General features: G+C 35.6%; 1 protein-coding gene across 2 annotated transcripts in view; it reads right to left on the minus strand.

The window, feature by feature from the left end:
* The window catches only part of CUBN (cubilin), a 307,275-nt gene that overhangs the window by 211,920 nt on the left and 73,733 nt on the right, over positions 1–21,622 (minus strand). For both annotated transcript variants that reach the window (XM_054522000.1, XM_024254068.2), the window contains 5 exons: positions 10,491–10,680; positions 9,016–9,176; positions 8,093–8,274; positions 6,818–6,974; positions 4,062–4,249 (listed from right to left, as the gene is read on the minus strand). In XM_054522000.1, coding sequence (XP_054377975.1) covers positions 4,062–4,249; positions 6,818–6,974; positions 8,093–8,274; positions 9,016–9,176; positions 10,491–10,680 — 878 coding nt within the window. The remainder of the gene's footprint in view (positions 1–4,061; positions 4,250–6,817; positions 6,975–8,092; positions 8,275–9,015; positions 9,177–10,490; positions 10,681–21,622) is intronic.

The raw sequence follows: 21,622 nt of genomic DNA on the forward strand, positions 1-21,622 counted from the left end.
TGAACAACCTATATCTGCCTCATTTTTCTCACCTAACGAACGGGGATAATATTTCTTACAATACAGGGTTGCTGTGAGAATTACCTGGCAAATAATACATGCTGAATAAATATTAGCTTTTATTATCTAGTGGTTTGAATAGTGCTATTCCAAAAGCACTTAATAATAGATCAATTTTAACCAAAAGAACTAATCGTTTAAGAGTATTTGAAATAGACGCAATCTTGTTTGACATTTTATCAATTATTTTTGAAGAAGTACTAGGTCAGTGGCCAGTGAGTCTATATGCAAATGAATAATGCTCTGAAAAGCAATGAATGAAGATTTAGGGAGGTCATGATGTGTTGGGATTTTCAGTCAAAATCAAATCTGACTTATTAAGAAAAATATCTCTGTTTAGATTTTTTAAAATCATATAAACTACGTCTATAAAGTCATAATAATTCATGTAAAAGTGATATGGAGATTATAAATCTTGATACAGGCCAATATTATGACTTAGCTACAATAAACCCCATTTAACTTCAGCATACAACACCAGAAATATATGAACTGGATAATATAGTTCTAACCTACTTGGGCCTAGCCAGGTTTAGTTGAACTGTTGCATCCAATTCTGGGGCCACGTTTAAAGAGGCACTGACATACAAGAGAACATGCAAAGGAGTGTGTCCCACACACGGGAACTAGATGAGGACCAGTTAGGGAAACGAAGGATAAGGATTGGAGAAAAGAAGCCATCACCTACTCTGGTTTGTTATAGACAGCCTCAGAATTCAGGGACCTAGACTTCAGTCTACACTAACTCTCCTCTTTGTACCTCTTTACACTGTCTGGTTCCTGCTCTCGCCACCCCACAAACACTGCTCTGACCAGAGTCACACTGATCTCCAAGGGACCCTTCTGAACCACGACCTCTCTCAACTGCTCTTCCCTTGGCTCCCATGACAGAATCACCTCTTTTTTTTTTTTTTTTTTTTTTGAGACAGGGTCTCACTCTGTCACCCAGGCTGGAGTGCAATGGTGCGATCCCAGCTCACTGCAAACTCCGCCTCCCGGGTTCAAGTGATTCTCCTGCCTCAGCTTCCTGAGTAGCTGGGACTATAGGTGTGAGCCACCACGCCCAGCCACAATCACCTCTTAGTGTTCCTACTTCCTCTTCTCACTACACACATGCTCCCTGTTGACTTAACAAATACCCTGGGCTTCCTATACATCTCCGTGTTGATTTCTCCCAAATCTATCATTTCCATTTCTATATTCAATCACGCGTTTGAAATCTCCTCTTCTGCATGGAGATTCAGACTCAAAATAAAAATGGAAGACTGAAATCAAGTTGTAAAATACAGCCAGAACTCTTCAGGTTGATTCCCCATGTTTGCATGGGCAAACGCTCTTACTCCTTTAAGCAAATGGTCCCTTCTCCCACTGCATACTTTATTTCCAGATCTGAAACATTTTGTTTTGCCCAGAGGGTGAAATAATAAAGGATGGATTTGGTTTCCAATGGGATCTTTACCAACCCATACTTCTCATCAAGGCGGGATAGTGTCTGATCAGCACATAATGAAGTCTTTTTATAGTTTTCATTTTATTAATTCAGAATAACTAAATTCTGTCTCTAGTAACAGGCGTCCAATAGGGATTTGGGGAAGTCAGTTGAAAAACTCAGAAGCGATTAAAATAATGGAAGCTAGATTTCTGTGTTTGTGAGTTTTCTCTCTGTAAATGGTTGTTTTTGTGTTAAAATTTCCATCATAGACCAGCTATTGCAGCTATTGCTCTGGTCTGGCCTCTTGGCTCACAGAGATGGAAAACAATCTCCTCCCTCTGGCAACAGCGCCGTTTTTTGGAAGGCCTTTCTGAACTTCTGGTTCTCATTTTGTATTTTTGCTCTTTCACCATCAATGTTGCACAAGAGAAATGGCATGATCATAACATGACAGACACGTCATCCATAAGGGGCTCTAATGAGCTACTCTGCAGTTGCCGGAAAAAGCATTTTTTAATTTGAATTTTAAAACACCTTTTATCCTCAATGATTTTAAAACACCTTTTCATCCTCAAATGAATCCAAAGAAGTGGAGTTCAGGTCCTGGAAATGTTTCATCTCTTTTCCTCCGCCCTCTTTCTGCCAAAGCCTCCTTTAAAGCGCAATCAAAAGCATCCTCCTTTCTGTAGCTTTCTCCATTATGCTTTACCAAATAATGATTATGCTGCCAAGCACACTGTTACACGTGCAACGCTCGGCAAGGTCATGAGTTCTATTTTGGTTTGTGCTCCAATTTGTAGGATTGCACTGAATGTGTAGGAGGTCATACAAAAACGCCAGTTTGGAATTCAATCTTTCCCATTCATTAGTAGTTATCATTAGACTGACTCTAAAATATGGCTGTGATATTCAATTCAACTTGAACTTATTGAACTCCTATAATGTCCCACCTGTATAATAAGTGTCTGGGTTACAAAGTTAGTAGGAGACAGCACAGACCTTTGAGAAGCCCACAGTCCAGTAGGGAATCAGGATAGTCCTAACTGGTAAAAAGAGGTATGACCAACTGCTGTGTTCACGGTATAAACAAAGGGCTTTGAAAGCAACTTTTCTGCTTTTTCTAAAACATGAACAAGGTCTCACCATGTGAAGAAATGGATGCCTATTCTATCATCAAGATACCAGCCTGGTATCATTAAGCTTGTGAAGACCAGTTGAACTCCAGGTCAAGGAAGATGGACTTTAAAACCATTGCCAAGTACGTGCTTGTAAGTTTGTTTCATATTGTGTCATATTTTCTTAGAATACTGGTAAACAAAACTTTCTAATGGGTAAACACTATGGCTAATATTTCTATAATATTGTACTTTTGTAAATATAAGGCAAAATTTTTTCCCAAAAAATTCTCTCTGAAAAACAAGGGAATCTCCTTATAGTTAGGACCTCACAGAGTCTCTCAAAGTGCAGAATGCTTTGTTGTCACTCTTTGTTTTCATAAACAAAAGTGCTATTTGGAAAATATATGTTAACCTCAAACAACCTCAACCAATGCTAGTTTTCCTATAGAACTTGTAAAAACACAATTAAGAACATTTTACAAGAATAACATTTTTTCCTGGGAATATGACCCCAGAGTTGCAAGCAATGGATGTTGAAGTCTTTGCAAGTAAGACTTCTAAAAATCACTGACCACCTTAAAAACAACTACCTTAAGTCACTAGGCTGCAGGCAGGTGGACAGGTGGAAAAAAATGTCCTATTGTCAGAGCAAGTACTTATCGCTTCAGAAAGGGTATCTAGTGAAAACATTATATGTGGATTTTTTGAAGTATTATATATTAACAATATAGACAGAAATAAAGATAATGTGTTAGATGACTCAAAAAGTGATTTTACTGATGACGAAATGTAGATACCAAAATAACCTCCCAATTTACAGCCCTAAAAGTTACTTATGCAAGTTATCAAAAAGCTTTTTAAGATAAAATTTCTTATTGCAAAAATAGCAGATTACCTTATATTCAAGGTTGCCTAATATTTAAGCAAAATTTATTGCCTAAAATTGCATACAGACAGTTGAATAAATGTTACTAGTGGACATGATTATAACAATTGAAACTTCAATTTTACAAAAATAAAAATACACTGAAATGAACTTACATTTAAAAATAAAAACAACAATTAAAACCATGATACCTCATACTAGGCAAATGACATCTTAAATAAATCCAAGATACCCAAACATTTTCTGATCTCTTATACACAGAGAACAAACAAAAACAATCAACAAAAAATAGAGGTTATTACTCTCCTTCCACGTAAGTTAAGTAATATGAGGTCAACGAGTCCAGAAGTTACACTGAAACCTAAAAACATAGATAGTTCTCTGTATTCACAATTTAATACATTAAATATGAAATATACCTGTTCAAATACCATGGGTGGTTGGTGTGTTATAGATGCATGGGGCAGAGTTAGGGATTTGATTCTAAAAAGCATGATGGATTCTAACTTGACTTGTCTCCCTTGATCTGAAAATGCAGTGATCAATTAAGCTTTATAATACATACCTCTAAATAATCTCTGGAGCAGTTTATATGATGTTCCAAGTCGAATGCTAAAAATGTGTAGTTCACAGTGTTGCCTGTTGTTGCCCGGATGGTCCAGTTGCAATGCTGATTTTCAGAATAAGGATTTGGATACCCTATACTCTCTAAGATGCCATAGGTTTGATTGACTATTACCACATTCTCACATGCTGGAAAAAAAAATGACTGTTAAGAACCACTATTATATACTTTATAATTGCTCCAAGATGAGATTTCCCTTTAAAAAAAAATAAAAATCATCTGTGTGTGTACACACACACACACGATGTGTATATATGTGTGTGTATATATACACACACAGAGACACACACACATATATATTTGGTGCAGTATTTTCATAGTGAAAGGTTTTCCATTTAGAAGAAATGTGAAATCATACTGAAGTGAATTCATACTAAAGAGTCATGAAAATTAAATAGTCATGTTAAAATAGGCATCAGATTCCCTTGAATTTGTGGAGAGCAGAATAACTTGGTTATATTCAGGGATCAGTCTGATTTGTTTGTTAGAGAAGCGCATTCAATGTTCTGTGCTGCTGTTTTTTTAATGTTAACATTCAGAAGGGACAGAAATTCTGACTTTTAAATTCAACAGTTTAAAAACTCAAAATCCTATGTGAATGCTAAAAACTAGTAACAACATGGCTTTGTTGAACATTCAAAAGTCTGCGTGAAATTCACAATAAAGACTCCGTTCTTCCTCTGGTTAGTCATCAGGAAGTACCAAGCGAATAGACAGAGTATAAAGGATTTAAAGAAGAAATGAAAATGTGAATTTAAAGAAAAAAAAGTCTTCAGTCCAATGGTGGCATTTTCTTGAGCTGAGCTTTCAACAAAACCAAACCAGATACCTCTAAGTATGTCTAATCCTGGGTGCCCAATTCAGCCAATCCTAATGACTTAAACAAGGAATATATTATCTCTATGATGTGCAATAAAACAGAATGGGAAATAAACATTATATGGAATGAGCTGTCTCTGAAAGTGTGATTCATAGATGTATTCCTACTACAGTATGCTTTCTGAAGGTGGGTAGAACATCATTTATAACTTTGGTTTAAAAAAGTGTACATTTGTGGCTCTTCAAAATATTGCTTTGTTGGAGCAGGGAGAATACTTAAACCCATTCTGTTTGAAAATCTTTAGGTCACAGTTTTGTCCATAAAGGATTTTTAAAGAATAATCTTATTGTTTTAGAAGCCTGTGAGAAGGTACACCTATTAGGCAGATAGGTATCACGTGCCTCGATGACTAGGGGCAACACAGGGCCCAGGAAAATACATTCCAGTAAACCACACGGGCCACTCTCAGCACTCAGACCTTACACAATTTGTAAATCTCCAATTTCCCATGGCAAATTTTACAGATAATCTCACTAGTTTGCTCTGATTTTGCCTCTTATGTTCACTCATTTACACTTTCAGGATTCTGAAATTATGAGAGAAAAATAAAATATCTCAGAAATAAAAAGAAAAAAAAGAAACCCTTAAACAATCTGATTATAACCAGAAATAGATTAGCACAGCAGTAATAAAATTAGAGAAATGATTATATAGTCAAACAGATGTATCTCTGATAGAACTTAGGAGACCTTTTTATATACTAGTGATACATTTCTGAAGAACAAAGCTATATATTAAAACTCAATATTCAAAACTATCTAGGATTCAGCCTAATCCTCAGATGTAAATCAATGTGAGTCTTAAAATTCATACATAATCAAGGTTAAATGTTATTACTCTTTCAGTTAATTCAAGGGATATTGTGTATTCAGTTAATAATTTGTGACTTCTAATTCCATTTTCAGATAATTACATAAAATTATGGATACATTTTGATTCTGTGGGAAAAGACAATTGTGTAAAATTATGGATAAATTTTGATTCAGTAGAATTATGTTTCCAAAACCTAGACTTTACTTTGATAAAGTAAAAGTCTCTATCAAATAACAAATTCAAGAAAATATTGTTTTCTTGAATGTCCATTTTGGAACTAACTTCAAAAAGCATTTAATTCTAGAGCTAGAAGGCAGGTTTAGAGACCATCTAATTTAATCTCCTTTTCTAAAAGAAGAAACCGTGGGACCACAAGGAAAAGTGACTTTCTCAAAGGTTAGGAGCCAGAACAAACCCCAGGCCCCTTGACATTTTGCTCAATGTTCCTTTAAATCCACCATGTTGCTATATGGGAAAAGTAGATTTAAAATGGCATCTGTACAATGGCCAGATTTTTCTACTGTAAAGAACATGCTTATTCCATGCATGACTCACATGGACCACAGCTTTCCTTAATAAAATTAAGGTACCTTTTAAGGTAGAGACTAGTGTGATAGAATACTATGTACATTGGAATACTATAAGGTACACTGCAAGATTGCAATGTGTGAGGCAAATGAAAAGCTATTAGTCATTAGTCTGTTACACTGATCTTTCGCTGAATTGCAACTCTCTCAGCATATTAAATACTCTTCTAAGTTTCTATAGTTTGCCAGATGTTTTAGTTATATGAGATTAAATTTAATACGTAAGTATTTCTCCCTTAAATGGAATTAAACTATTCATAGAAGAAACTAAGATGAAGTTCAATTGCTCACACCAATGCGTTACACTTATTTCAGTTTGTTTCAAGAATTTGAAGGCCCACTCTAGGCACTGAACAGCCAGTATAGATACTTACTCTGCCGGTATTCACACTTACTCTGCCGGTATTCACACTTACTCTGCCGGTATTCAGCCTCGAAGCCACGTCCTTGCTGACCTTCATCTGTCCTCAGTTTTATAAACATGCTGTCTCCACTAGAACGAATAAGAGGGGGTGTCTCATCCCCACAAAGCTGAGTTAGCAGATGAGAGTTGCTACTTGGGCCATCATACACCTTTAAGAAAACATTTTGAATGTTAGATGGTTGAGACTATAAACATTATGTAAAGGACTATAATCCAGAAGAAGTGAGGAAGAAAAAATATATATATTTACTATGTATATATATTATAAATAAATATATTATATGTAATTATATATAAAATATTATAAATATTAATTATATAATATATTTCTAAAATAAATTTATTTAATACATATATTTGTATATATGTATTAAATATATATTTATATTTGTATTAAATACATAAATTTATATATGTATTAATACATATTTATATATGTATTAAATACGTATATTTATATATGTATTAAATACATATATGTATTAAATACATATATTTATATATGTATTAAATATTTATATGTAAACATAAATATATATAAAATAAATCTATCTTTATATATAATAAATATATATTTTTTGTTATATATATGACATCACAAAAGAATAGCCATGAAATAAAATAACCTTACAAATTATATTTAGGTATTTATAAATTCAGGCCATAAACTCAGGCAATTAAGCTGTGGACACGTGCAGCATTAATAAGCATGTGAGCTTATGCTGAAGGCTGAAGATTGAAAATGAAAGCCCAATACATATTGTAATGCCATAGCTGATGTCAATTGTCCTCCTTGTTCTTTGATTCCATAGTTTATGATTCATGACACTTCAATACATTTTTATTTAGATTTTTAACAAATGAACAATGGTGAATTGTTGTACCGTGAAAAGTCCTAGTTGAATGACTCAAATTATCTTCTCTACTTAGCCAAAACTGTCTTCTAAATTGTGATTTTTTCAATGCGTATGTGGAAATAACATAAATAATGATTATAATAAATCCTGTAATCCCTTTCAGGAGATTTTCACCATATCTTAATAGTCTATCATCAATATATTTTAAACACTTAGTGTATCAAGCCATTCAGTACTTCGAAGATAGTCATTTTCACCAAATTTCTTTTATGTTTTTATTTTGTTTGAATTTTTATATGGATGTTTGGTTTAGACACTCCCCTTTCCTGAATCTTGAAAATAAAAATAAGTGCATTGTGTGTTGGGTGAGATGGGAGCAGGGAACGATACAACGGAAACGTTATACATACAGCCAGGTAATCTAAAGTGCAGTTTGGATGATGCTCCAAGTGAAATTCTTTGAATTCCAGTTCAAATGCGCTGCCGCGGCTAGATTTCAACCACCAGTAGCATTCAGAGCTGTGGTAATAGGGCATCGGGTAGTTGGGAGATATGAACGTGCCGCTTGAAGTGGTGAGATTACCCCCGCAACCTAGAGGAGAAAGAAATGGAATGACACACACCCTTTTCCTTCTGGGGAAATTGAATCTTTTTGTCTGCATTAAACGGGTGCCACTCTACTAGCCTTTAAATCAAATTGCACAGCAAAATGGCATCACGAAAGAGTAGTTAGCCTACAAACCCAATTTCTATTTTTTTCTTTTTTTTTTTTTTTTTGAGATGGAGTCTCACTTGGTCACCCAGGCTGGAGTGCAGTGGCATGATCTTGGCTCACTGCAATTTCCACCTCCTAGGTTCAATCGAATCTCCTGCCTCAGCCTCCCTAGTAGCTGAGACTATAGGCACCAGCCACCACGTCCGGCTAATTTTTGTATTTTTAGTAGAGACGGGGTTGGCCAGTAGAGACTATGTTTAGTAGAGACTATATTGGCCAGGCTGGTTTCCAACTCCTGACCTCAGGTGATTCCCCTGCCTCGGCCTCCCAAAGTGTTTGTGAGTACAGGAGTGAGCCACAGCACCCAGCCCCAATTTCCATTAATGCAATTTCCTTATTCTAACCAGGATTCTTATTTATTGGTAAAAAGAAACTAGAACTTTCTCCCTTTGTCTGTTAAAAAGGAATGGCTGCTGTTAATTTAAAATTATTTGCAATATTGAAGTTTAAATACAGCTGGGCAAACAGGGATGAGTGATGGACAGAGCATGACAATCCCAGAATCCAGAAACCAATCAGATTGGCTTCTCCAGTCAAAGACAGCTCTTTGCTGTTTACCTGTTGATGACCCATCCCAGTAAGCTGAGAATCCAGACCTTGTGTCTATTTGGTCACTCTTAAATTTTAACCATAGTTTGTTACTATGAGAGATGATTGTTGGGGGTAGATTTGAGCCATAGAATATTCCCAGCACTGGTGATTTTTCATAGCCTCCATCTCTGGCAGAATACAGAAATTAAAATTTATTGGGTTACTGACAATATTACTGTGTAAACATTTAACATAATTTGAACTTTGGGAATGCAAACATTAGCAGTTTATTGGATGAAGTAATTTCTCTCAAACACTACACTTACTCTAAAAAACACAATTTTAACTTTTAAATTTTTTAAAATCGTATTTGAATGACTTAACAAAGAATAACCTTCATTCATGGTTGGCATGGTGTTTTATATAACCAATCACAAACTGAGAGAATGTGTTTAATCTTCACCCTTTCAAATAAAGCCTCTGGCAAATGTGTCAGAGAAAACACGATAAAGAAACTATACTATTAACAATATAAACATACTGCTGTATTTTACAGAGAATCTTTCAATGTTTTCCTTCTGATTTGGAAATTTTTGAAATGTGATATATCGTATTTGATATATTTAGCAAAATTCTGGAAATAGCATTTTCCTAAAAACTTTTGGGGCCTTAAATCTAGTTTATAATCTGCAGCTTTTTTCAAACAAACAACAAAAAAAGGGATTTATTCAACAACAAAGTCCAGTGAGTAACTGCTGTAAATTAAGAAAATTATGTCATTTTAGCATGATAGGGTCCAATTATGATTTATTATTTTAATACCTTACTTTATATTATAGAATAACACTTATTATAATACATAAGATTCCAGATTTAAAATCCCAAATGAAATATTTGATATAGACGCCCACCAGAATGATTAGCCTAATTTGACTCAAAGTAGTGCCATGGAGAGATAGTAACATATAAGTTAACTTACTTTTACTGCAAATATAACTTTTTAAACACATTCTTTCAGAGTGATGATAATGAAAGAATAATGCCTTGTATTGAAATTCACAAGCCTAGCCTTTTATTACCTGAACATGAAAACTTTAAGATTGCTATCCTGCCATCATTTTATAATATAATTAGATTAAATGAACAGCAAACAGCCTAAAATTTACATCGATTTTACATAATTAAAGTAGGTATTCAACAGTAGCAAGTTATGTCATTTCAGAGTAGTAGCACATCTGTTTCTTTGCCCACATAAAATCTGGAGTTTATTTTCAAGTATTTCCAATAAAATAATCACTTCAAAATAACCACAGAATCTTATGCAATTCCTGTATGTCTCCTAAGTCAGGCTCCAAATGACAAACTTTATTTCTTGCAAGAAAGTGCACAGCAGGGAGCTTTGCGGAGAATTTCCATACTTTTTTTCCTTAATCTTCCTAGGAAAGATTATTAATGAGAATAAATTATGAAAAGATTATAATGAAATAAATAAAAATGCTGACCTGATTTCCAGAAAATCTGTATAATAGTTTCCAATGGCTTCCTCCAAGGAGAAGTTTGTGAAGTGCACTGCAATCAGTTGGCCAGTTCTCACTGTGATCCTATAAATGCATTCCCAGTTGTTGGGGTAATTATTGGGGAAGTTTGGAGAAGTGAATGTCCCCAAATCATCTGTGTAGTCTTGCAAACATGCTGTGAACAGAAACAGACCATAAGAGAGAAAATAGAAAATATTGATGCGTTTATAATACATCCAGTAACATGTATTTCATTAATTTGTGCCTATACTTGATTTTCAATAAGCCATTCTGGAATGTGCAAATAAAGATTTCATTCTGAAACAAAATTGTTGTAATCTTAAAGACAAAATAATTACCAACAGTAAATCTAAGCTATGGAGTGGAAATTGTTACATATATCTTGAGTAAACAACCCTTTAAGTCTTGAAAGTGTTACGTTTTTCTAATCCTTGCAAATTACCATAAACGTTAAAAATTAGGATCCACTGCAGGAGGTCCTAGAAATAATTCAGTCTTGTCTTTTCTTAAGCTTCCTTTAAAGTGGTTTTCACCAAAGCATGTATTTATGAGAAATGACAAAGCAGGTACCTCCACCATGGGGTGAAGATTAGGGGCCCAGGCTGAAGGATCAGAGTGATCTCAAATGAAAACCGTCTCAAACAGTGACAAGCTCTGCAGCCTTGGGAGAGTTACTATACTTCTCTAAGCCTTAGTTCTCACATCTCTCAAATGAAGAGGGTTGCTACCTTTGAGTGAAGGTTTAAGAGTTAAAGATAATGCATTACGAGGGCTTGGCCCATGATATGCACTCAGTAAATGGTGGTCATTTACGTTATAAGGAAGACATTAGGTCATTTATAAAACATTTAGCATAGTACCTGGACAATTTTGAAGTCCTAAATAAATATCTTCTTTAAAAACTTTTCTAGTTTAACAGTTTTAACATCACCTATTCAGTTGATTCTGTGTTTACTACCACCCACTCAATCTGCTATGCCCTCCAAATCTGAAATATTTTACAAAGAAAATCTTGTTTGAATGCTTTTGTTTTTGTTTTTGCTTTTGAGAAAGGGTCTTGCTCTGTTGCCAAGGCTGGAGTGGAGTGGTGGGATCTTGGCTCACTGCAACCTCTGCCTCCCGAGTTCAAGCGATTCTCCTGTCTCAGCCTCCCCAGAGGCTGGGACTACAAGCATGCACCACCATGGCCAGCAAATAAATGCATTTTTAATGTATTTCCAATTGCATCCAGCCATAACCTAGATCTAGGGTATAGGAGTAGACAGAGGTCTCCTACTAAAAGGTTTTGGATACAGTAAAAGTGTTTCATTGTGAGTCAAAATAATAATAATAATAAGGATGTTTAGTTATGCTGTTTCCCTAGTTGCTGCTATATAATCCCCATACTCGGAAAAGAAGAATCACTGGTATTGAAAACATAGAGATGCATAGAACGTATTATAGGTTCTACCATCTGTGTATAGCTCTCAAAGTAATGGGCGTTCGCCAGATATTTGATTTTACTCTATTTTAAACAGCAAGCAATCAAGGCTTTACTTTATTGAAGGAATTCGCAGTGACATTTAACGCCAAAGATTATGTTTAACTCCCAAAGTATAGAAAAGTATGCTTTTCTGTAGTCTGCCAAAATATTTCCACAAGTGGAAAGGAAGGTAGAGAGGAAGGGAATAAGAGAGACAGAAGGGAGACAACAGGAAAGGTAGAAAAGAGGGATAAAGAGAGCAGGGAGGAGTATAGCATTGGTCTATTAATATTTCAGACCCAGTAATGAAACTTGCTAAGCTAAAAAAAGGACATCAAATGAAAGCAATGACCCAGTATCCCTGAGTTGACAGAATAGACAGATTCATTTACCCACACTCAGAGAGCTTTAGCCAGTATATCAAATATTTAGAGGAAATTATCTGTTGTTGTTTGCTCTTAAAGAGACAATGCTCCTTGCTTACTCACTGTACTCCCAGAGGGGAAATACAATTGTCTCGCATATCTCTAATGCAACTTGTCTGCGGGAGAATGTTAAGTGTGATCAGGTTCTCAGGTGGAGGAACCTGAATTAATGACATTTTGGGGCAATAATGATGGGTAGTTTCTCTTTATCTTGCTTACATGCATGTGATTATTCTGGAACAACTGGTGGGAGTCTGTTAATCTTTACTGAAATTTTGATTTACTCACCAAGCTCCTTTTATATTGCTGGCACAAAAGTAAACTACAGTTCCTGATGTGTTCCAATGATATTTACACCATTCACGTTGTCTGAAATGCTTTACCCTTTACCTAACCTGCCACCCCACAACCCCTGACAATACACAGTTTTACATATACACTCTTACCCATTATTTAAGGTTGGCTGAAACCTTTCCCAACCAAGCAGAATTAATTTATCTCGCATAATAAAATTTTATGCAAATAGCAATTTGAACCCCACACATATTTTGTAATTGTTTTTATGTGAGTATATTTACCTTACTAAACCTTGGGATATGAATAAGACCTTATTAACCATTATTTACTATCACTGTAGTACCTGGCCCAGATGAGGTCCCTGTAAGTAGTTATTGAAATATTATTACATGATGTGTTGGAAACGAAGGGGACTGGTACATGCATCTAAGTTCCTCCCACTCTCCCTACTCCATTCAGTTCTTCTCTTTCAAGCTACCCCGAAACCCCAATCCTATGACTTCTATTTTTCTCACCTCATTTTTCCTCTCTCTCTTCTTCCTGTACTCTATCCTGGTTGGCTGAGGTTCTTTAATTTTTTTTTTATTCCAGCTATGACAAGCAACTGTACTAAACTAGCTCCTCTCTTTAAGAACTGTAAAACTGAACAAAATATTGGACAATCTGCAGTACAAGATTGTGATTCTTGACAGAAAGGAAACTCGTGATGTACGACTCTTGATTTCCTTGACTTTCTACCTGGGCAGAATTTCCCGACCACAGAAGGGAGCTGAAGCCCAGGTAGTGAATGACAGTCCTACTGAGCTGATGATGCAAAGATTAGGGTTGCCAAAGCAGCTGGAACTATATGGAAATTCTACAGAGAAGAAGTATATAGAGAGGAAAGCCGGACATCTGAGTAGGGCTTCCCATGGATACTTAGCTAAGCCTGGGCTGAGAATACATAAGGTGAGACTTCAGAAAGCATGTCAGACAGGAGCTGCTACTAGGCTGGAAGCAGAAATAAGATCATTTGGAGTTCTCTCCCATTCCAGAATGGGGATACCTCCTTAACACCTCAGGCATTCAAATAAGACAACTAAAAGGCCATATCTTACAAGGGAAGACCATGGCCAAGAGTAGGGCTCTCTAGAACTTCCCTACCAAAGGATAAGTCTTAACAAGACCTGCAGGAATCATAGAAGTTGGAGGTTGAGACCTACCAAGTTAGAGGGGCTTGAGAAACAGGGATGTTCACAAATATTCTTTAGCAAGTAAAGATATAAACCTATGCAGATACAAAGTAATCAGTTAGATATCAAACTAGCTTCAGAGGAAGATAATAGAATACAGAGTGTCTACAACACATAATTTACCCACATGATATGGGACACCTATATCATGTCCCAACCTATCATGTCCACTATAAAACCCAAAATTATTACAAATGTTAAAAAAAAATGAGAAAACATGGTCCGGGTGCAGTGGCTCACGCCTGTAATCCCAGCACTTTAGGAGGCCAAGGCGGGTGGATCATGAGATCAAGAGATCAAGACCATCCTGGCCAACATGGTGAAATCCCATCTCTACCAAAAATACAAAAAATTAGCTGGGTGTGGTAGTGCACACCTGTAGTCCCAGCTACTCAGGAGGCTAAGGCAGGATTGCTTGAACCTGGGAGGTGAAGGTTGCAATGAGCCGAGATCGTGCCACTGCACGCCAGCCTGGCGACAGAGTGAGAGTCCATTTTAAAAAAAAAAACAAAACAAAGCAAAACAAAAAATGAGAAAATATGAATCAAATCAAGAAAAGAAATGTGATCAGTAGTCAAGAAAAATGTGGTCATAATCGAGAAAAAAATGTCATCTCGTGATTCAAAGATGATCCAGGTGTTAGATTTAAAAGAGAAAGACTTTAAAGCAGCCATTAAAAATAAGTGCAAAGACTTAAAGAAAAAGCCTTAAAAAGAAAAGAGATGAGAAATTTTGGCCCAAAAAGGGAGAAAATTATTAAAAGGAACCATGGAAATTATATAACTTAAAATTACACTAATTCAAATTAAAACTTCATGATAAGTTTAACAGTAAACTGTAGGCAGAAGAAAAAAGGTCAGTAAACTTTAATATGTATTAATAGATGTAATTTAATCTAAAGAACAAAGAAAAAAGAACTCCAGGAAAATGAACAGATATTTAAAAAAACAAAGAAAAAACAACAAATAGGTTAACATGCATACAATTAGAGAACCAGAAGGGGAAGATAATAAAAATGCGTCAAAAAAAGAGAAGGATATAGGGGCTAAAATTCTCCTAAATTTTATGAAAAATGTCTAGTAAGATATAGGAGTTCAGTCAATACTAAACAGGAGAAATAAAAGAAAACCACACTTGGACATGTCAGAGTGAATCTATTAGAAAACAGAAACAAGGAAAACAGAGGAGCCAGTTGGGGCGGGGGGGGGAAGCCACATCACATACAGTGACATCATGATAAGGATGACAGCTGGCTTCTAATCAGAAGCAATGGAGGCAAGAAGAAAATGGAAAACATCTTTAAAATGTTGAGATGGGGAAAAAAGGTTTAAATATCCAGCAAAACTACTTTTTTAAAAAACGAGAGTGTAACATTTTTAGACAAACAGAAGCTCAGATAGTTTGTCACTGGAAGACCTGTACTGTATGAAATAATAATATCCATTGGGCCAAAGGAAAATGATACCAAACAGAAAATATCTCCAAGAAGGAATGAAGAACACTGGAAATGATAAATCATTGTATAAATATAAATGCTAGGCTTTCTTTTCATTATCTCCTTAAAAGAGAATTAGTGATTTAAAGCAAAAATAATAGTAAGGTGAATTTATAATACAGAGAGAAGTAGGCTGGGTGTGGTGGCTCACACTTGTAATCCCAGCACTTTGGGAGGCCAAGGTGGGCAGATCACTTAAGGTCAGGAGTCTGAGACCAGCCTGGCCAACATGGTGAAACCCTGTCTCTACTACAAAAAAAAATACAAAAATCAGCGAGGCTTGGTGGTACATGCCTGTAGCCCCAGCTACTCGGGAGGCTGAGGCATGAGAATTGCTGAAACCTGGGAGATGGAGGTTGCAGTGAGCCAGGAGCATGCCACTGCACTCCAGCCTGGGCGATAGAGTGAGATTCAGACTCAAAAAAAAAAAGAGAGAGAGAGAATTAGTGATTTAAAGCAAAAATAATCATAAGATGAATTTATAACATACAGAGAAGTAAAAGATATAACTAAAACAGCACACAGAAGGACAGGCACATGGAATTACACTAGTATGAGATTATTACACTTGTGAAGTATAAAGGCGAATGTGTGTAATATGAAGTGTCAGGTATGAATTAGAAGGTATGAAATGTAAAGCAGCTGCATATTAACTCTAAGAAAACTTGCTTATTAAGTTAAGGAGTATATTTTTAGCCTTAATGTAAAAATACAAAAAAAAGGTATCATTAAAAAGACAATGAAGGAAATAGAATGGAATACTAATAATATTCTGTAAACCAAAATGAAGACAGAATAATGGCAACATAAAAAGAGACGAATGGAAAACAACTACCATAATAGTATGTTAAATTCAACCATAACAATAATTACATTAGTTGTAAATGGTCTAAATACTTCAACTAAAACACAGAAAAAGCAGGAACCAATTATATGTTTTTTACTATACATGCACATTATATGTAATGACACCATTATATACAATGGTGAAGTTACGTTGTAAGCAAAAGAATGAAAAAAGATATACCATATGAACAGTAAATGTAAGAAAGCCGAAATCACTGAAATAATATCAAACAAAAGTGACTTCAAGAGGGATAATATTATTAGATTTATAGAAAGACATTTCATAATGACAAAGGGGACGATTTATCAGTAAAACATAATAATCCTAAATGTGCATGCACAAAGTAATAGTTTCAAAACACATGAAGGAAAGTGAAAAGGCAAAAATTAAAGAAAAAAATAAAACCATGATTAGAGTTGAAGATTTTAACACCTTTCTCTCAGTAAGTGAAAATGAAACCGATAAAGATGAATACGGGTATGGAAAATCTGACCAACACTATCAGCCGACTTAAGCTAATTGACAGAGAGCACTACACTTAATAACTGCAGACAACACAGTTTTTCAAGCGTACATGAAACAGTCAGCAACATAGACCACATGCAGGGCTGTAAAGCAATTCTCCATAAATTTTAAACAATTGAAAACTTAGAAAGTATATCATTTAACCACAATAAAACTGAAATTATAAATCAATAAGGCATCTAGAAAACCTGCAAATATTTGAAAATTAAATAATACATTTGCAAATAATCCATAGAACGAAGAAGAAATCACAAGATAATTGGAAAATATTTTGAACTGGAAGTTAGTGAAAATAAAACATTAAAATTTGGGAGGTGGCCGGGCACAGTGCTCACTCCTGTAATCCGAGCACTTTGGGAGGACAAGGTGGGTGGATCACATGGTCAGGAGTTTGAGACCCGAGTGACCAACATAGTGAAACCCCGTCTCTACTAAAAATACAAAAATTAACCAGGCATGGTGGTGAGTGCCTGTAATCCAAGCTACTTGGGAGGCTGAGGCAGGAGAATCACTTGAAACCAGGAGGCAGAGGTTGCAGTGAGCCGAGATTGCACCACTGCACTCCAGCCTGGGCAACAAGAGTAAAACTCCATCTCAAAAAAAAAAAAAAAAAAATTGGGGGAGGTGAAGTGAAGTAGTGCTTAAAGGCTATATCTATATCCATCTGCAGTTAATTTTTATCTTAAAAAACTAGAAAAAAGCTAACTAAGGCAATAATTAAATGAAATAATATAAGAACAGAAATCAATTAAATGGAAAATGCAATAGCAATAGAGAAAATAAACAATGTCAAAAATTGGTTCTTTGAGAAAATTATTAAAATTGATAGAATTCTACCAAAACTGATCAAAGAAAAAAGAGAAAAAAAACAAATTACCATTTTCAGAAATGAAGAGGGGATGTCACTATAGAATCTTTGGACATTAAAATCATAGAAAGACACCATTACAAAAAACTGTGCAAATAAATTTGACAACATACATAAAATAGATTAATTCTTTCAAAATTCCCATAACTGACTCAAAAGGAAATATAAAGCTTTAATAGTCTCTATTAATTGAAGAAATTAAATTTGTAATATAAAACCTTCCTACGAAGAAAACTACAGGCTCAAATAATTTCACTGGTGAAATTGTATCAAACAATTAAGAAATTGTTTATATTCCACAAACTCAGAAAACAGAGAAGATATTTTCTAACTAACAAGACCAATATTACTCCTATACCAAACCAGACAAAGAAATTCAGAAAAATTACAGTTCAGTATGTCTTACATTGATGCAAAAATCCATAAGAAAATTTTAGCATAACAATTCTGAATATACATAAAAATTGTAATAGATCAGAACCAGGTGGAGTTCTGATGTATTATACAATATTGGTTTGACAGTAGAAAACTAAATCAACATAATTTACCACCTAAACAGAAAAAAAAAGGAAAGCTTTGAAAGATACCAAAAGATGCAGAAAAATTCAACACCCATCCAGGATAAAAACTCAGCAAATATGCCCAGAAGGGAACTCCACAAACTGATAAATAGCATCTATGGAAAATCCAAAGCTAACATCATACTTAAGTGGTAAAGGACTAAATGCTTTCCTGTCAAGAGTAAGAAAAAGGTCAACATTCCAACCTTACCCTTTCTGTTCAAGAATGCACAGAAAGTTCTAGCCATCACAGCAATACACGTACACAGAGAAAGAGAGACAGAGAGAGAGAAGGGAAAAAATAAAACTTATTTAACTTATTCACAGTTATTGTCATCTATATAGTATATACTAAAGGATTTATTTAAGTTATTAGGACTAATAACTGAGTTTAACAAGACTGCAGAATACAAGATACGTATACAAAAATCCATTTATGTTGCATATATCAGCCAAACAACCAGAAAGTAAAATTTTAAAATAGCATATATAATATGGCATGTCATTTTATAATAGCATAAAAACACGAAACACTTGATAACAAGTTTAATAGAAATATGCACAAACTCTACACTGAAAACTTTATTGCTGAAGGAAATGAAGGAAGATCTGAATAAATGGAGAGGTAAAATATGTTCATGGATTGGAAGGCTGAATTTAAGATGACCTTTACCCCCAAATTGGTCTGTAAATTCAACGCAATCTCAATCAAATTCTCAAGTTTTTTATATATTGAAAAGCTGATTCTAAAATGAATATGGAGATACAAAAAATCTAGGATAGCCCAAACAATTCTGAAAAGTATCAATCTAGAGGTTTTATACTTCCAGATTTTAATAAACAATATGAAATTATGTAATATTAAGTAATATAATGTTCTATTGTTAAAGGGGTAAATATGTACATCAGTGTGATGAAATAGAGATTCCAGAAGCAGACCCACACATGAACACAGGCAGGTGATTTTCAACAAAAATGCAAAAGCAATTTCGTGGGAGTGGGAGTGAAGGAGAATCTTTTCAATAAATGGTGCTTGAACAATTAAATACCATTTGCTAAACACACTTGGACACACAACTCACACCATATAGAAAAATTGATTCAAAATGGATCATAGAACAAATATAAAATCTCAAACTATAAAACGTCTAGAAGGAGCCAGGCGCGGTGGCTCACGCCTGTAATTCCAGCACTTTGGGAAGCCGAGGAGGGCGGATCACGAGGTCAGGAGATAGAGACCATCTTGGCTAACACGGTGAAACCCGTCTCTACTAAAAATACAAAAAACTATCCGGGCGTGGTGGCGGGCGTCTGTAGTCCCAGCTACTCGGGAGGCTGAGGCAGAAGAACGACGTGAACCCGGGAGGCGGAGCTTGCAGTGAGCTGAGATCACGCCACTGCACTCCAGCCTGGGCAACAGAGTGAGACTCCGTCTCAAAAACAAAAAAACAATTTCTAGAAGGATGTACGTGGGAGATCCTGATAACTTCAGTAGTCAAATATTTCTTAGACAAGATACAAAATGCACTAACCATAAAAGGGATAAAAGGATATGTTGAACTTTTGTTCTTCAAACGATACCATAAGGAAAAGAAAAGTTTAGCCACACACTGGAAGAAAATACTTGCAATACATTTATCTGGCAAAGGACATATTTGTATGCAGAATATATAACATATGACTCATTAAGAAGAAACAAACAAAAATGAGCCATATGGTTTTAATGAACACCTCACAAAAGAAAATAAGTGAATTGTCAAAAAGCATGTGAAAAGGACTCAGCACTATTAGTCATCAGGGAAATGCAAAATAAAACCATCAGATACTACTATGCAACTACCAGAGGCTAAAAATGAAAAGATTGGCAATATTAAGGATTGGGAAAGATGTAGAAAAGAACTGCAAGGCAGGCAAGCCCCCAAATTGGGACTCCACCCAGGAAGGTTTTAGGCTTTGCCCAGGAAAGAATACAAGGGTGAGCCAGTGGTAGAAAAAATCAGCTTCACTGAGGTATCAGTGTTCCAGCTCCGTGACTGCTCCTGCAGAGCAGGTCTACCCCATAGGGAACGTGTTGAGAGTAGCAGCTTGGCGCAGTCGTGCAGTCATATTTACACCCACATGCAAATTAAGGGGTGAGTTATTTGGAAATTTCTAGATAAAGGATGGTAACTTCTGGGTGTTGTCATGGCAACGGCAAACTGTCATGGCACTGTTGGGCATGTCTTATGCAGAGGTGCTTCTGTCTCTTCCCTGTTTTAGCCAGTCTTCCATCTGGTCTGGTGTTGAGCCCCAACTCCTATTTCAGAATTGTCAATCATATAGGTGGGAATATAAAATGGCATAACCACTTTGGAAAACAATTTGGCACTTTCTTATAAAGTTAAACATATCATTACCATGCGAGACCCAGAAATTCTACTCCTAGGTATTTTACGCAAGAGAATGAATAAGTCCACAAAAAACCTGCACGTCGATGTTCATGGTAGCTTTTTTTGTAATAGCTAAACACTGGGAAAAGCTCAATTATCTACCAACAGGTGAACAGATAATCAAATTACGATACATCCATGCAATGGAAGGCTAGTCAGCAATAGAAAGAAAAAAAACAGATAAATACAGCAACATGAAAAAATTCCAGACACATTATGCTAAACGAAAGAAGCCAAGCCGGGTGCGGTGGCTCACACCTGTAATCCCAGGACTTTGGGAGGCCAATTTGGGCAGATCACAAGGTCAGGAGTTCGAGACCAGCCTGGTCAACATGGTGAAAACCCGTCTCTACTAAAAATACAAAAAATTAGCCGGGCATGGTGGTGTGCGCCTGTAATCCCAGCTACTCAGCAGGCTGAGGCAAGAGAATCGCTTGAACCTGGGAGGCAGAGGTAGCAGTGAGCCGAGATCGCGCCACTGCACTCCAGCCTGGGCGACAGAGAGACTCCGTCTCAAAAAAAAGAAGCCAAACACAGAAGAGTACATACTATGTATTCCTGTTCACAGCTGCCTGTTGCACAGTTAAAACTATTCTATATTGGTAGAAACCAGGTCTGTGGTTGCTGACATAGAGGGTGTTGAGGAAACTAATCAAAGGAACACGAGGATCCCTCCTGGAGGGACAGAAGTATTCGACAGCTTGAATGGAGAGGTGGTTAAATGGGTGTACACAATTCTGAAAATTATGGATAAATTTACTGAAATTACAGGAAAAAAATCCATATTATGTTAAAAGCTTGAAAGTTCTGTGCACAGACAGTCTGCACTCTCTAGAGAAAGTCCAACAAATAACTCAGATATCTAATAAAGAATACATAAAATTGAAATAGAGAAATAAAATATCATATTTGAAGGGACCCCTGCTATACATATTAAATAATAGAATATTTAATCT

This window comes from Pongo abelii, chromosome 8 (assembly GCF_028885655.2).
Source record: "Pongo abelii isolate AG06213 chromosome 8, NHGRI_mPonAbe1-v2.0_pri, whole genome shotgun sequence".
NCBI classification, from domain to species: domain Eukaryota; kingdom Metazoa; phylum Chordata; class Mammalia; order Primates; family Hominidae; genus Pongo; species Pongo abelii.